At 37.4% G+C, this 16,544-nt stretch overlaps 1 protein-coding gene across 1 annotated transcript in view; it reads right to left on the bottom strand.

Annotated features, from left to right (window-relative positions):
* Positions 1 to 16,544, bottom strand: part of ches1 (checkpoint suppressor 1) — a 43,973-nt gene that overhangs the window by 19,582 nt on the left and 7,847 nt on the right. Inside the window, exon 2 of the mRNA XM_065257385.1 lies at positions 8,355 to 8,908. Coding sequence (XP_065113457.1) covers positions 8,355 to 8,894 — 540 coding nt within the window. The 5' untranslated portion in view covers positions 8,895 to 8,908. The remainder of the gene's footprint in view (positions 1 to 8,354; positions 8,909 to 16,544) is intronic.

Here is a 16,544-nt window from a genome sequence, read left to right on the forward strand (position 1 = left end):
AAGTAAATGGATCGTTCATGCCAATGTCCACTGACCACAGGTGGGTTGACAAGATTGCTAGGGTCACTATCAAGCAGAGCTGGACACTACTTAAGTATTTACTTTCTCCTTAAAAGTATTTTTTCAAGTATTTGTATTTTATCAGTGTTTTTCTTTGGAAAACATAAATTCCAAAGCATATTATCATTATTTTTACATTTAATATTTAAGTAGCTAAATTAACGTACTTCTACTCAAGTAAAAGTACACAATTTTAATGTATTCAGGTTAGGGATGCTTAACGATTAATCGCGATTAATCTATAGCAGAATAAAAGTTTTTGTTTACATCATATATGTGTGTGAACTGTGTATAATAACTTTGTATAAATATATGCACACACATTCATGTAGATATTTAAGAAATGTTTACATGTGTATATACATTTGTATATTTATGTATCATTTATATTATATATAAATACTTAATATAAAAAAAATTCTCTTAAAATTATACATGCATGTGTGCATATATATATATATATATATATATTATACACAGTTTACACACATATATGATGTAAACAGAAACTTTTATTCTGCTATAGATTAATCACGATTAATCGTTAAGCATCCCTAATTCAGGTATTAAATAAATTTTAATATGCAATATAACAGAATACACAGTATGATTATATGCTTTAGAATGTAGTGAAGTAACATTTTTCGCAAAACAAACACCCTAATAAAGCACAGATGCTTGGAAAATGTAACTAATGTAACTAAGTATTGTCCACCTCTGATATCAAGTCGAACTAAATTCAATTTAAGCTGATAATAGTCAGTTTTACTGCCATATTTGTAGCAGCTGCTATGAAAACCAGCCATTTTGTTGAATGTTTGCTACTCAAAGGGGCGTGGTCACGTGGAAAAGTGATGTGCATACCCTCTATATATACTCCTGTCTTTGTTCCAGCCTTGGTCCGATATTGTTTATGTTAACAGTTTATGTCATACGTTAGATCTTTGTGTGTATATATCATTAGGGTTTCATTAAAGTTCTACGTTTATACCCTTGTTCTCATCCATCTACACCAGCACCTTACGTTACAGATATTAAGAAGAATAAAGTTGATTCATTTTTACGAGAGAATTAATGTTACCAGAGAAGTTGTAGAGTAATGAGACAATAATTATATAACTACATTTCTAACAGTCATAAAAGGTGGTCGCTTTAAAGTGTCGTACTTGCTTTTTGAAAAAAGACAACCTAGATGACTTGCGACCACCAGAGAATGCAGCCATTCAAATGCGACGGAATTAGGCTGCGTCCAAATTCCGAAAGCTTAGGCAGCTGACTTTAGTGCTGCCTCACAATTAGTCGCGACTAATCGTTTGCAGAATAAAAGTTTTTGTTTACATAATATATGTAGGTGTACTATGTTTAATTATTATGTTTATATAAATACACACACATACATGTATAATTTTAAGAAAAAAATATATTTATATATTATAAAAATTTATATATAATAAAGATTATATATAAATATAAACAAGTATATACACATGCAAATGTTTCTTAATTATATACATGCATTTCTCTGTGTGTATTTATACATAATTATTATACACAGTACACCCACATATATTATGTAAACAAAAACTTTTATTCTGCAAATGATTAGTCGTGACTAAAGGGCTCGTTATAGTCGTGTGTAGGTCCTACAGCGTAGCCACGACGGCGTAGGTTCCGCGTCGGTTTTCATTTGCGCAGACCGCTGGTAGGCAATAACCATGCGTGTAACCACAGTAGCAGCGCTACCGTCAAAGAAGAAGAAGCTTGGCAAGTTAACCCACAAACGAAGAAGAAAGAGCAACCTGTTGTGTATCATTTGAGAAGACCAGCAATGATGGAAGTTAATAAACAGCGACTTTTGATGCAGTTTGAGTTAAAGGCACTCTAAGCGAATTGACGCGTTTTAGACCATAAAACATTTTTTGTTACATACCGGAAACATCTCCTCACTATCTGCTTGCTGCCTGTCCGCTGATCAAACTGTAAAAAAACGCGATCTCTGTAGACAGCCCAGGCTTCACAAACGGCAATAACAACACAGTGGCCAAACCTAGCACCACAAAACAAAACAAAGTATTCCAGCCAATAAACGACAAAAAGGATTTGGGGGTTGGGCGCGTTCATGAAAGCACGGAAGGGAGGGGAGGGGGAGGAGTTAGCTACGCTCCGTCTGTTTGAAAACAGTTCAAACGTCAACAAAAACTAACGTCTCGCAGATTCGCTTAGAACGCCTTTAAATCACTCCTCAACTTGGCTCATCTTTGTTTTCAACGTCACAAACGGAAATACCTATGACCCAGTTTTTTTTACCTGACGGGAGGGGTTCTGGTGGACCAATCACAGTGCTTGCGGTCCGCGTAGATCTGACGCGGTGTTAAAATTTTTGTGAGGTACGCGTCAGGCTACGCCGAGCTACGCACAGGCTACGGATAGCCGACTATAAAATCGGGCTAAATTGTAAGGCAGCACTACTTGTTGCCTTGATGCCTCATGAGGCAATGACTTCGGAGCATGTAAGCAGCTCAGAGAAATGCTTTCGACACACTTGATAGGCAGCAAAATGGAATTCTGTCTGAAATAAACAAAACGCATTTCTAATAATACTAATTTCAATACTAATTTCAATACTAATTTCTCGCTTGAAATGCAATTAACAAGTGAAAATATAACTTTATTTAGACTAAATTTATGCCCCAGCCACTTCTTTGCCCGCCATTTTATTTTGTTTACAGCTTAAGAAAGTCTTACACATCTGGAATGTAAGTTTTCACATAACTTTCTTACCCTCATGATAGTTAACTATGCCTGTAATTCTGTGACATAAAGGGGTTAAAAAACGGCCACCAAATACTACATTAAGGTTATCTCTTATACAAGAAACCTAGACTAACATTATAAGTGGATTTCAACAAGAAAAAGAAATGTAAGTGTAAACACAGAAACACAGATGTTGTGCGCAGAAAATTGCATTTGCTCTTGTATATGTTATCTTTAACCTGTGGGGCTTGGATAAAGCTCTAAAGCCTGTTAGAAAGCTGGAATTGATTAGCAAAGTCTCCAGAGTTAAAGCTTTTTAGTGTCTGCTAAACATCTGCTATTGACTAACACACAGCATTGAATGTCCAAGCTGTGAATCATAATACTTAAGTCTGTTATTGACCCACCAGTCTGCTCTTTTGAGATGTGTGTGTATGTGTTTCAATGAGGTTAAATACCATTTTAATCAAGCCCAGACACATTTGATGTATTGCGTATGTTTTGAACAGAAAACAAGTCACACTGAGACAATATTTTTTGCTTTTTAAGTTAAAAGACATGGACTCTGAAACACAAAAAACTCAAAGTTTAGTTTCGATCATAAATCTAAATTGCACACACGATAAAATGCCTGGATGCTTTAACCCATGGTTGAGTTGAAACAACCCAGCATTTTTTTGAGTGCATACACATAATCACACAAAAATGGACTTCATTCCAGTTAATTTTGTCTTTAAATTAATCATGCTACAACTTTGCTTGCTCATATGGTCCAATGTAAAGGCTTAATGACATTAGTTTGGTACAACACCAGAATTACTTTTACTAATGCAGTATGATACAGCCAACCTAAACTTTACCCATCAAAACAAATAACCGTTTCATACCACTTCCCTGATATTTAACCCACATGCACTGCTCACACACATAGCAACACAACCAATCAGTTTGGCTGTTGCTAGAGAAACTGCATGCTTTATGTCAACTACAGTGTGGTTGCTATGGGAACACATATACAAGGCAAACTCTTTTGGTCGTTGTTAAGAACCAAAATGACAGCGTGACTGCTTATACAGGTACAAACACACACTCTTACATGCAGACATGCATAACAATGCAAACACATTCACCAGAACAAAAATGTCTTAAAATGCATGGAGGCCTTGTCAAATTAATTTGCATCTGTGATATCTAAACAGAAAGCATAATTGTATTTTTATCAAAACTTAGTTTGATTTTTTATGGGTGGGTTTACATATTCACAAAACACATTTGTGAAAATTAACCATATTAAAAGGGATAGTTCACCAAAATATATTCTGTAATTTTCTCATCTTCATGTTGTTCTCATCATAGCTGTATGAGTTTTTTCATCTGTTAAATACAAAAAATATATTTTGATAAATGATGGTCAGCACACAGTTGACGGTGCCCTTCTATAGACCCTTTTACAGTTGGTAAACATTGTGACGTATTTGTGTGGGCGGGGCTTAGCTGGAGGCAGAAAGAGCAGCAGAGGCTATGTTGACAAGCTTAAACTAGCACGTTTTAGGAGGGATTTATTAAACATGGATGCAGAAGAAGTTTCGGATCAGTCCGAATATGTAAAGTCACCTATTCTGCGGGACCGTGACAGGTATTTTTGTAAATTAACTCTTGCGATTTTAACCAGGTTTTAGATATTTCATAGACAACATATGAATTACTTTCAGGTGGATTTGGGTAATTTTGTCTAGGCTTACTGTCTTATGTAACCTATAACTGGGCTAACTATGATTAGCAATGTGGATTATTTTAAGAGACTATTCAAACGATGGCATACACATTTATCGCTGTATGTTTGTTTAACATTTTAGCTAAACAATAGCGCGGTTGGCGACTTTTCACCTATAAAACAGAAACTTGCTGATTTGTACTAGATAAAACCAACACAACAGTACATATGCATAGATTATTTTACCTGATATGAAGTGTGCACTGCAAACACGAGTATTATTTATGATCGTCTCCGTCTAGTCTGTACGCCGTATTGCATTCAGCCACAATTGTCTTCTTGATTTCTGTGAAGAAATGTCTGCCGGGATCCGGTAAAACTTTATTTTTGAACCAAAAGTGCTGTTCCTTCTAATCTGGCAGCCAAAAACACAACAAGATGACATTTAAAGTCAAAAACTCAAACTTTTAGCGCGCCGGCTATGAGTTCCTACTTATTTTTTGCCTCCAGCTAGAGCGGTGACGTCACAGTGACGTGGGCTGTAAAAGGGTCTATAGTACTGTATGAAAAGCAAATAAGTAAGTGGGTACATTTTACTTTAGTCCTCTTGCATTTGTTATGTGAACATATTTTATAAAATCTATGCTTAAAAATATAATGGTCCTATAGACAATAGTTTTACATCTATTTTTTACACTTACATCTATTAAAAAATTTGAAATATGTATTGTACATATTTAATAATTTCCAGTTTTCTATCAATTCTTAATACTTGTTGCTACTTGCTATACTGTTTATAGTCTCCGCCCTTTGCTTTTAAAGAGGGGGGGTTTCTAAAGTTACTTCATGCATTCTGACTTATTAACACAATTTAGGAGTTGGATTCATCATGCTAAACATAGGCAAAGAGTCAAAAAAGCAGTTGAACGTGTGACAGAGTATTTCCGTGCCGAATGCACTTTGCCAGAGTTTGTACAAGTTTAATGGGATAGTTCGGCCAAAATTGATATTAATCCCATGATTTACTCACCCCCAAGCTGTCCGAGTTGCATATCTCCATCGTTTTTCAGACAAACACATTTTCGGATTTTTTATAAAATGTTTAGATCTTTCAGTTGATTAAATGTAATGTTACGGGGTCCACCCATCCACGACTTTCAAGTCCAAAAAAAGTGTGTACATCCTTCACAAAATAAATCCAAACGGCTCCAGGATGATAAACAAAGGTCTTCTGAGGGTAATCCGCGCGGTGTTGTTGTAGAAATATCCATATTTCAAGTTTTATTAACGTAATTAACTACCTTCCGGTAGCGCCGCCATCTTAAACTCCTCTGTATTCAGGAGAGAGTATTAGCGTAGTGTACGCACTTTTCTTAGTGACGTATGACAAATTCGGAGGGCGGGGGCACAGAGCAGCAGCAGAGTAGCCCCTGTAGGCTGCGTAAGCTCTCATCCTGAATGCGGACGCGACTAAGATGGTGGCGCTACCGGAAGGTATTTATTTTCGTTAATAAAGTGTTAAATATGGATATTTCTACAACAACACTGCGCGGATTACCCTCAGAAGACCTTTGTTTATCATCCTGGAGCCGTTCGGATTTAATTTGTGAAGGATGTACGCACTTTTTTTGGACTTGAAGGTCGTGGACCCCGTAACATTACATTTAATCAACTGAAAGTTCTAAAACATTTTATAAAATATCCGAAAATGTGTTTGTCTGAAAAACAATGGACATATGCAACTCGGACAGCTTGGGGGTGAGTAAATCATGGGTTTAATATCATTTTTGGCCGAACTTTCCCTTTAAGAAAGTTTTTTCGAACATAAGGGATTCATTTTTTATGGGCATTTTAGTGCAATAAGTAAAGTGAAAAATCCAAATATGGCCATTTTAGCACATGCACACACCAACTAGGAGCTGACATGAAATTGCCACCAAAGAAGTTTGTTGTTGTACTTGTTTGTGAGGAAAATTTAAGTTTGTTCAGCTTCCCAAGGAACCCAGCCTTTTGGAAACAATGGATATAGTTTTTATTATTGGGGTAGCAGTGGAGTTGTGCATGTGGGTTTGTTTAACACTGTTAAATTTGGGGGATCCAATCGGGTTGCAGGCGGCAGTGTTGGGGTAACGCATTAGGCTGACAATGAAATTTGGCTGACGGTTAATTGCCTAATAAATTGAGGTGATTATTGTGATTAATTGCCTGTTTTAGGGCTTTGACAATTATGACGATTAATTGTCTATTTTATTGCTTTGACATTCATTTTTTTCTTTGTTTATTACATAATTTTCACATATTGTGTGATTATTTAAATTAAATCTTTTGCAAGGTTTCCCTGGCAGTAAATATTAATGCACATGGCACATATTTAAAAGTAATCTGATACCGTCTCGTTTATACAGGCGCTGCAGCTCCCCCTTGTGTTTCTAGAGAGATATGCAATCATTGTGGTGATCTGAAATCATCAAGATGAGGTCAAGCATTCGCGATGAGACGATAATTTAATCATTGTGACAGCCCTAAAATTACAAGTAACGTGCATTACGTGATAATATCACTTTTCTGAAGTAATGAGTAAAGTAACGCATTACTTTATAAATGTACACATTAAAGGAATAGTCTACTCATTTTCAATATTAAAAAAAGGAAAAGAGGAACTATATTGTATGGCGGAACAGCACTTTTGGGAGTACTTCGACTCAGCGCAGTAACACCCTCCCTCTCCCATTATGAGAGGGAGAAGGGGAGCGGATTTTTCAGGCGAGTTGAAGTACTCCCAAAAGTGCTGTTCCGCCATACAATATAGTTCCTCTTTTAAATCCGCTTAGAAAAGCGCTACGTTTTATTTTGTACCACCAAACTTGCTCGTATAACTACTCGTCTTAAATAGGAAAAACGTTGATGTGTTTGGTCACTTCTAACTTTATCTGTGAGTGGTACCATTGAATGAATGGGGCTAAGCTAAATGCTATCGAAGTGTCGCAGCGAGCCCCAGCGCTTACGTGCACGCACACAGATGATAGAGGGATGTATCAACTCTTCTTAGTTAAGGTAATAACATAGTTTAATATTGAAAATGAGTAGACTATTCCTTTAATACTTGAGTTACTCTTTTAAAAAATTAATGCAAGTTACTTTTCAGTTTAATTAATTTGATTTAAAAAAAATAATGTAATGAATTAAACTGAAAATGTTAACGTAGAATTAACGAATTAAAAGTAACTTAAAAGTAACGCAAGTATTACTTTCCATGATAAGTAACCAAGTAACGCAATTAGTTACTTTTTTGGGGAATAACTTAACAATGCATTACTTTAAAAAGTACTTTCCCCAAAACTGGCAGGTGGCAAGTAAAACTGCATAAGTGCATAAAATGTAAACAACACAAACATGTAGTGAATCATAAATCATCCAGAGATAGTGGGATAATGTTTTGTGTGTGTTGCTTGCTCGTGGTTCGCTCTGCCCGTGGTATGCCTTGATTTCTTTTATAAATCTGATAAAACTAAAGATAGGGGATATGAAGGATGCAACGCTACTCTATAGATACTCAAGGTTAACGTGTGGTAAGCAGAAACAGCGTGTGTTATGTGAGCTTTAAATGTAAAGCTTATGCAAAATTATGAAAAGCGCTATAGACTTGAATTGAAAGCGACAGTGCACTGAGGGTATACATAATTTCAACATTTAAAGACACAAAACGTATTTAATAACCATCAGGCTGTTGAACTGTTGACAGAAAATCATTAAGTTTAATTTCCAATAAAAACAACCTTCTGTGTTACATTGTAAGCCTCAAATAAATACCGAAACAAGTCCTTACCTGACTCCGGTCCTTATCCACTTTTTTGAAGCACTTGTTAAGTGACAGGTTGTGACGCACTGAATTCTTCCAGCCAGTAGGGGCACTAGCGAAGTACGGGAAGTGCTCCAGTATCCAGCCGTAGATGTCTTTGACAGGAAGTCGCTTTGAGGGAGCGTCCTCTATTGCCATGAAAATGAGGCAGCTAAAAGAGTACGGAGGTTTTCGGCTGGGACCCGTAGACAGATGATAGGGCGGCTCGCTGGGCTCAGGAGAGGATGAAGGTGAGGAAGAAGAGGGCTCGCGGCTGCCGTTGGCATCTTGCAGGGGGCTTACGCTACGCAGGCCAGATTGACCCAGGCTGGTCAAAAGATCTGTGCTCTCGTGCAGCCAGCTGAGGCTCGTAAGCTCCTCGTCCTCCGCTCGGCTTAGAGATGTTGACAGGGCGAGAGACAGATCGGCTGCTTCTGTGTCCTGGTAGAGCTGACTCAGACCCCGTGCTACACTCCCACTGCTGGGGCCCTCAGCCTTTTTCCCTGGGGGCATGACCACCGGACCCATGCAGCCCTCAGCTCCTGGAAGAATGAGAAATACTTTTAAAGTTTGAGGTCACAACCTTGAATGGGATCACAGTGAAAGATGACAGGTGAAACTGACTACCAAGTAAAACAGTGAAATGTGTTGGTATTCCTAAATGAATAGTTCATCCAAAATCGAAAATTCCATTGATGTATGGTTTGTTAGGATAGGACAATATTTGGTCGAGATACAACTACTTGAAAATCTAGACCTTGGCAATGCATCCACTCACAAAAGATTTTATATATTTACAGTAGGACATTTACAACATATTTTCCTGAAATATGATTTTTGGCATAAAACATTTAAAAAATGTTGACCCATAAAATTGTTTTTTGGCCATTGCTACAAATGAAGGTTCCAAAACGCAATAAATCCATTTTGACTAATTTCAGTAAAAATGTGTTTTCTGTTCCAAAAAAGTGACAAGATGAAAACCACTATTTTCTGTTACAAACTTTCACATAGCATCTTTAGGTTATAATAACATTAAAAATTCAAATCCATAATTTGATTTTCAAAGATTTATTATAAAAAGAAATTATTTTTTCCAAGTTTTTTTTCAAAATTCTATAAATCTATTGAATAAATATATAAATGTGCATTTATCTTTGCCATGTTATATTCATTTAGTTGACTAGTGGTATACACTGATTAAAAATAAACATTAATGGCATTAATCAAAACACTTACTTTGTCAAATTAAGAATACTGTCATTGCAGTTGCTATGCTTGGGACAGCGTGCTGAACTTTTTTGACAGCGATTTTCATTGACATCGCGTAAAATAATGTAAAGTTTATTTTTTATTTATTTAATGCTGTTTATTGGGTTTTGGAACCAAACTCTTTAAATATACCCCTGCAACTTAAGACTAGTTTTGTGGTCCAGGGTCACATTTATGTTCTCAAACGATTCATAATTTAAATTTCTTTTGTAAATTCAATTCAATTTGTTTTCACGGAGCATCCAATGTTTAAGTCCCGTGTCAGGATTTAATTGTGTTCACCTCAAGGCTGATATAAATCTGGGATGGCATGCATTTTTCATTTTTGGGTGAATTATTCCTTAAAGAATAAAAGTGAGATCCTAACATTTACCCCGGTATCACAGATAAGGCTTAAAGTAATTCCTAGACTATAACGCATGTTTCAGTTGTTTCAACTGAAAATAACTTGCATATACAGATTTTAAAATATGACAGTACCATTGATTTTTCTCAAGATTCACACCAGTAACGTCTTTTTCTAAGGCATTTTTATAAAAAATGCTTATATGTCTTAATTTAATTAAGGCCTAGTCCTTGTTTTAGTTAAGTCCTTTCTGTGAAACCTGGCCTCAATGCTAAAACTGTTACCTTATTGGGACAGAAATCAAAATTGTGCACTTTAAAATAAATTGAGAACAAGCTATACAACCGCTTTCTTAAGAGATAACAGTTAATACACATTCCCCTAATTTCACGGACAAGGCTTAAGGCTAGTCCTAGACTAAAACACATGTTTGAGCTGTATCAACTTACACTGACAGATCTTAAAATTTGCAGTGCCATTGATCTGACACACCAGTAAAGCATTTCTAAGGCATTTTTATAAAATATGCTTAAACATCTTAATTAAAATAAGGTCTAGTCCTGACTTTTGCTAAGTCCTGTCTGTGAAACCAAGCCATTATCTAACTGTCTTGAATGTGTTGTGTCTGTATCCCATTCCCCCAACTTCTGCCCTAGTTCTGTAATAAATCAATAAAAAGTGGTGCCAAAATGACATCATACAATGTTAAATTAACCGTTTATCTCACCATTTAATCTATTTTATAGTTTTATTCAACACAAACTACATTACGAAGTGGTTAATTCGTAAAAATTTGTACGACCTACATCTGCTTTCAACCCAGTGACGTTGGGTGTAAAAGGTCTACATTACTACTGCTTTTATCTGATAATCCCAAATTCACAGTGTACAAATTCATAGGAATTAACAAAGTCAATTTTTTAAGAATTCTTGCAAGATCAGGTTGGTTTTATTACACAGTCCCTCCAGAAAAACGCAATTATGCGATTGCATGATTTAATGCATAATCCAAAGTCCGCATGTTTATGCGGGGGCCGCATTTTTTTTTAATACGGCAGTAATCTCGCAGATTTCTGCTCGCAAAATATGCTTGCATGATTTTCCCACATTGTCGTAGCAAAAAACTTATATATATTTTAGCAGAAAGTTGAAAATGTTGCATTTACACACACAAGCACAGCCATGTGCCCTGTTGTCATGGGAACGTTAGAAAGTGACGTAATTACGCGACGTGACAATCAATAAAAAGCTGCAAACTGTTTTTGCAAGTTCACACAGTTTTGCAAGTTCCTGCAATCTTGGCAAGTTCCCGCAGTTCCTTAGTATAAAATTGCAAACATATCCCACATATTCCATCACATTTTTTAAGAAAACGTGCTGCAAGATCGAGGATTTTTGCCCGCAAAAAGCTTCAAATTTTTCTGGAAGGACTGATTCTTATTATTGCTTAATAATTAAGTGATCGTTCACAGTTTAACATACCACTTGCTTCTGTCAGCAGCGTATGCATTCGTGTGGGCATCACTTGTTTGTGCGGTGTGTGAAATGAGGTTAGTAGAAAGTTGGATTTTAGCAGAAAGTAGGCCTGCCGCTATCTGAAGATGTTTATCTAAATAAGAACTTATCACACACTGCCCGAGTCACAGTAGGTAATCCAGTAATCTCTCCCTACAGCATCGCCCATCACTTTAAACACTCTCTCACACATGCCAACCCGTACCCCCACACACTATTTATACATATCATGTCAACAGATATGCCACGGGCACCAACCCTTTGACAAAGCGATTCAATCAGTCAATAAAAGCATATGCAGCTGAGCAGCCCTTGAAGAAAATGTGCAGTCATGCCTCAGAGCTGCTTTTGACACCTGTGCCTTTCTGTCAAAGCTGTAATGCTCTTCACTCGCATTGATTGACAGCTGCCACGCTAGCGCTGCATGGCAAACACAGCATCCGTATCCAAGGGAACAGAGCGAGATATTAGCCAGCCTCACAATCTGGAGCAGAAATTCCCCAGGGTCAGGCAAGGCAAAAGGCAAATTATCCAAACGTGAGCTACATCATATCAACATCACATTAAGAGGAAAGGCAAAATCAGAGATTTGGTTTCGGTCAGGGATGTCTCGGTATTATACTGATACGTGATGACGTACATTAAGCTATCCCCTTACCTTCACAAAGAGAGGTGGGGTCAATGCTTATGAAGAGCTTTATGCTACAGACGACATATGTCAAAATCGCCCTCTCTCAGGCTTATCAAATTAAATGTCTATAAATATGAGCTCTATGATCTACAGTCAATACTCCGTGAAAATATACCAAGCGTACGTGACTGCTCTCTTCATTAGGGAATAAACTGTAGACGGATGACAGATCCATTTGGAAGGAAACATGATATAATATTATCTGAAAACATATTAGCATTAAAAAGACAATCGATGGTAAATGCAATGGATCGGCAGGTCAATAGAGCCAAAGTGGGCAGAAGGACGAAGGTTTTCTTACACATGCACACACATTAAGCAGTTTTTGCTTGTTGCGTATCCATGGTGGCACTGCCACAAAACATTACATGTGACAGAAAAGGGCCAGCTAAATTTTTGTTGCTATGACAACAAACTACTGGATCTGGGTCCTATTGGGGCTTCCACTAAACTTGCCTTACGCTCTTATCGTTCACAAACATTTCTTCAGTTCTGTCATCATTATATACTCGCCCTCATGTCGACTGACATTATTTCATGAAAATTTGTAAAATAAATTGTAAAGATGTTGCATTTTCTTCGTACAATGAAACTGAACAGGGACTAACTTCACCTTTTGTGTATCGTAAGTCAATGCAGTAAAAGCAAACTATAAGTCTCAATGGACATCATTTATTCAAAACATTTGCATTGCCCACATATTCTTCACAAAGCAAACTACACATGGGATTCAAACAATCAGGTCCATCTCACTTCTGACTTCAGTACTGGTACGCAGAGTACAAATAACAGACCTTTGTCTAGAAGTCAACACGGGCATAAAAAGAGATCAGAGTTTCTTTCTCCTTTCCAGCACCGAAATAAAGACTTGTTTAGTTTCCATTTCCTCAGTTCCCATGACAACAGTGTTAGGGCACACCAGGGCATGTACATACAGCCATCCAATCAGCTGGTCCGTCGACAGATCAAAGTATATATGATCCATCTTTTCACCCAGCAATTTCAGAAAAGTCTATAAGCAAAGACACCAAGGTGAAGGTCGATGTCCAGAGGGGCTTTCCTTACGGCTGCGCGAACGCACCGGCCCTCGGGAAATTCTGTTCCTTACGAACCGTTCACACCTATAGGCAATTAGCAATGGAAGGGAAACGTTTTAAATCGCTCATTTTGCTTTAACCCCTTGTTTCTTGGTTTTCTGGTTCCCTTGTGTGATCTGAGCTCAGTGAAGGTGACCTGACCACACTGAGCCTGAGGCTCTTTGAGTGAAGTCTGGTGCATAGAGGAGACCTCTACTCGCAGAAGTAAGGCTTAAAACAGCGCTGGCCCTGGGCCCTTAAATTCACAGCATACATTAGCAACATAAGAAATGATTTGCAGAAGGGCCCTTGGCTTTTTTGTCTTTATTAACACAGTTGTTGCCATTAACCTTAAAAATAATGGGACCCTGAAATATGGTCCTTTTTATCCAGCATAACTAACTGTGTACAGCTCTTTATTTCCATTACTATGGTAAAGCCATGCTATTTCTATAGATTGCATGTGGTAACTGATCAACAAAATACAACTTGGGTATATCCGGTATATTTTCTTGCTTAAATCCTAATAATTTATTATTACAGTTTTTTACTTTATATCTCCAACAAAAATAACAAGAAAAATGGTTTGTGCGCCTAGCACGCAGTCTATGATCCTATTCTCGTAATGAGGAATGGGTGTGTTTTTGGGCGTATCGTGCAATAAACCAATGAGAGTCTTATCTCCCATCCACTTTAAAAGCCAGTTGCGCTTGCACCATCCCAATTCCCTTTTTAGATGGCGGAATTAGTAAACTGAAAAACTAAGCGGAGGAAGACGACCACCAGTTTAAGGTTGATGTAATATTGCGTTATTTTTATTTGTATTGAAATTGTTATTTTTTATATTTAAACCTCATTTAAAAGTCGTTTTCTTTCAGTTATGGAAGTAAAATTATCAGGCTTTTATTTAATTTTATTTAATTGCTGTAAATGCATGGATAGCCTACATGATTTAAAAAATGATTTACAAATATGCAAGAAAAGGTTTGTACTCTAAAAATACTTTATTTGTTATAAACAGGAGATAAAGAATTTACCAATGTGTGGGAAGCCAAAACATTTCAGCACTCGGACTGTGCCGGTACAAAGTCATCATATACAATAAATCTGTGGGGTAGCATTTAAAAAATAAACATAGTTTAAAGCAAACCATTCAACTACTTACCAGGCTACAGGTGAAGCAGCTCTTTACACCTTCTAAAGTCTTGTAAACTGTTCTCATTTATATCCAAGAGACTCAATAATAATATTTTACATTTTAATCCTTTAATTTTTATAGTTAAAAACGTTTGTGTGCTGTCCATGTGTGTAAAAAGCAAATGCGCAATGTTGTCCCATTTATAGGTGCATATTAGGCTAAAATTGTAGTTGGTCAATTGCGTAGTCTATTTTAGTTCCCTTAAAATAGCAAAGCGTCAACAACAATGCCCCTTAACACACCTTGTTTTCAGACCAGAACGCCCATGGGTGCACAAATGGGCGCAAATGCACTTGCCATTTAAACAACGTAGCGCTGGACTTGAAAATGAAAATTGTGTCGGCCTCAAACTAGGAAAAAAATTATTGTGGCGCTCATTGCGCCATGTGTATGATAGGGCCCTAAATCTCAGTTGTTTATTTCTTAAAGGTGGGGTGTATCAATTTTAGTTGCATCTAGTGGCGAGACAGTTTTTAAAAATGCAAATGGTAGCCGCCACAGAACAAACATGTCGTCGTCTGAGACAACGTAGGGATGAAATGCGCTCTGTAGAGCAGTTTGTCCATTTAGGGCTACTGTAGAAACATGACGGCGACTTCCATGGAAGTGGACCCGCAGTGTATGTAGATAAAAACGTCTCATTCTAAAGTAATAAAAACAATACAGTTCATTATGTAAGGTCTGAATACACCACTGATAATATAGTTATGTTGATTATACATCGCTTCTAAAAGTAAATAAAATGCACCTTTAAAGGGATAGTTCATCAAAAATGTTTACTTATGTCATCTTTACTCATCCTCATGTTGTTTCAAACTTCTACAAATATTTTGTTCTGCCGAAGATAAAGGAGGATATTTGTAACCAAGCAGGAAGCAGAAGCACCATTGACTTCCATAGTAGGAAAAATACTCTAGAAGTCAATGGTGCTCAAAACTGCTTGGTTCCACTACATTGTTCATAATCTCTTCCTTTGTGTTCAGCAGAACAAAGACATTTATACATGTTTTTGAGTAAATGATACGAGAATTTCAATTTTTGGTGAACTATCCCTTTAAGAGTGTTTATAGAACTGCCAGCCCGTCCACTGAAAAACTCACCGATTTTGGCACAAAGGTGAATGGAAAAGGGCCAATGGCCAATCTCCACGGCAAGAGTGTGTCACTGTTATAAACCTCTGTGGCACCAAGACTTATCTTTAGAAAACAGGAGGACGGGCTACCCGCCATTAGCCCAAAGTTGGTTCCTGCAGGTGACACCAAGGGAAGAACATCCAAGTAATGTTACCCAACTTTTACTTTGGCCCTTGACCATTCACCATCAGCAGAAACAACAACATCCTCTAGTCTTTAGCAGCATCTCAAAGTCAACGTGTCCTCCAGCGTCTACTGTTTGACAGGCTCTGCCAGGGTAATGTGACTGAAGGATGATGGTACCATGATTAGACAGAAGCTCCAGGGAGATGCCGTGCCTCCACGGATCTGTGCACAAAGCACGAGAGGAGGGTTGGGAGAGGAAGATGAGAAGAGTACCATGAGAGTTGACAGTCCAGCACCCGATACACATAAATCAAATGTATCGGTTGAATTCTGGACACAGTCTAGGATGTTTGGAGTATGAGCAGCGTGCTTTCGTGAATAACTAATTTTTTTAGGGTATTCAGGGCATGAATCAGAGGAGTCAGCATGTCTGCATCCAACCGCTGCTAGGGATCTCAACCCAACACTTCCTGATCAGCTTTTGCTCTCATACGTAATAATCTTGGGCAGTTATTTATCCCAATAAAAGGGTTAAAAGATTTCTTTGCCCTTACCGAGGGCTTTTCATGTTCAAGTGCACTCTAAAAATAAAGTCTTCATAAACTGTTACCCTGTAAAGACTATGAACTTTTACCCTTGACCCATGATTGCTCTTGAAAGGGGTCGGGTAAAAACTATTTTTGTGTCAGCCAAAAAATGTATGCCAATGTAGGTGCATTCATTCTATACATCTAACATCAGGAAGAATATCGTCGGCTCATGCCGTAGTGCATTTGTGTGGTCCTGTCCATAGAAATGTCACTAAAACCAGGTGCATTTTG

This window comes from Paramisgurnus dabryanus, chromosome 12 (assembly GCF_030506205.2).
Source record: "Paramisgurnus dabryanus chromosome 12, PD_genome_1.1, whole genome shotgun sequence".
In the NCBI taxonomy this organism is placed as follows: domain Eukaryota; kingdom Metazoa; phylum Chordata; class Actinopteri; order Cypriniformes; family Cobitidae; genus Paramisgurnus; species Paramisgurnus dabryanus.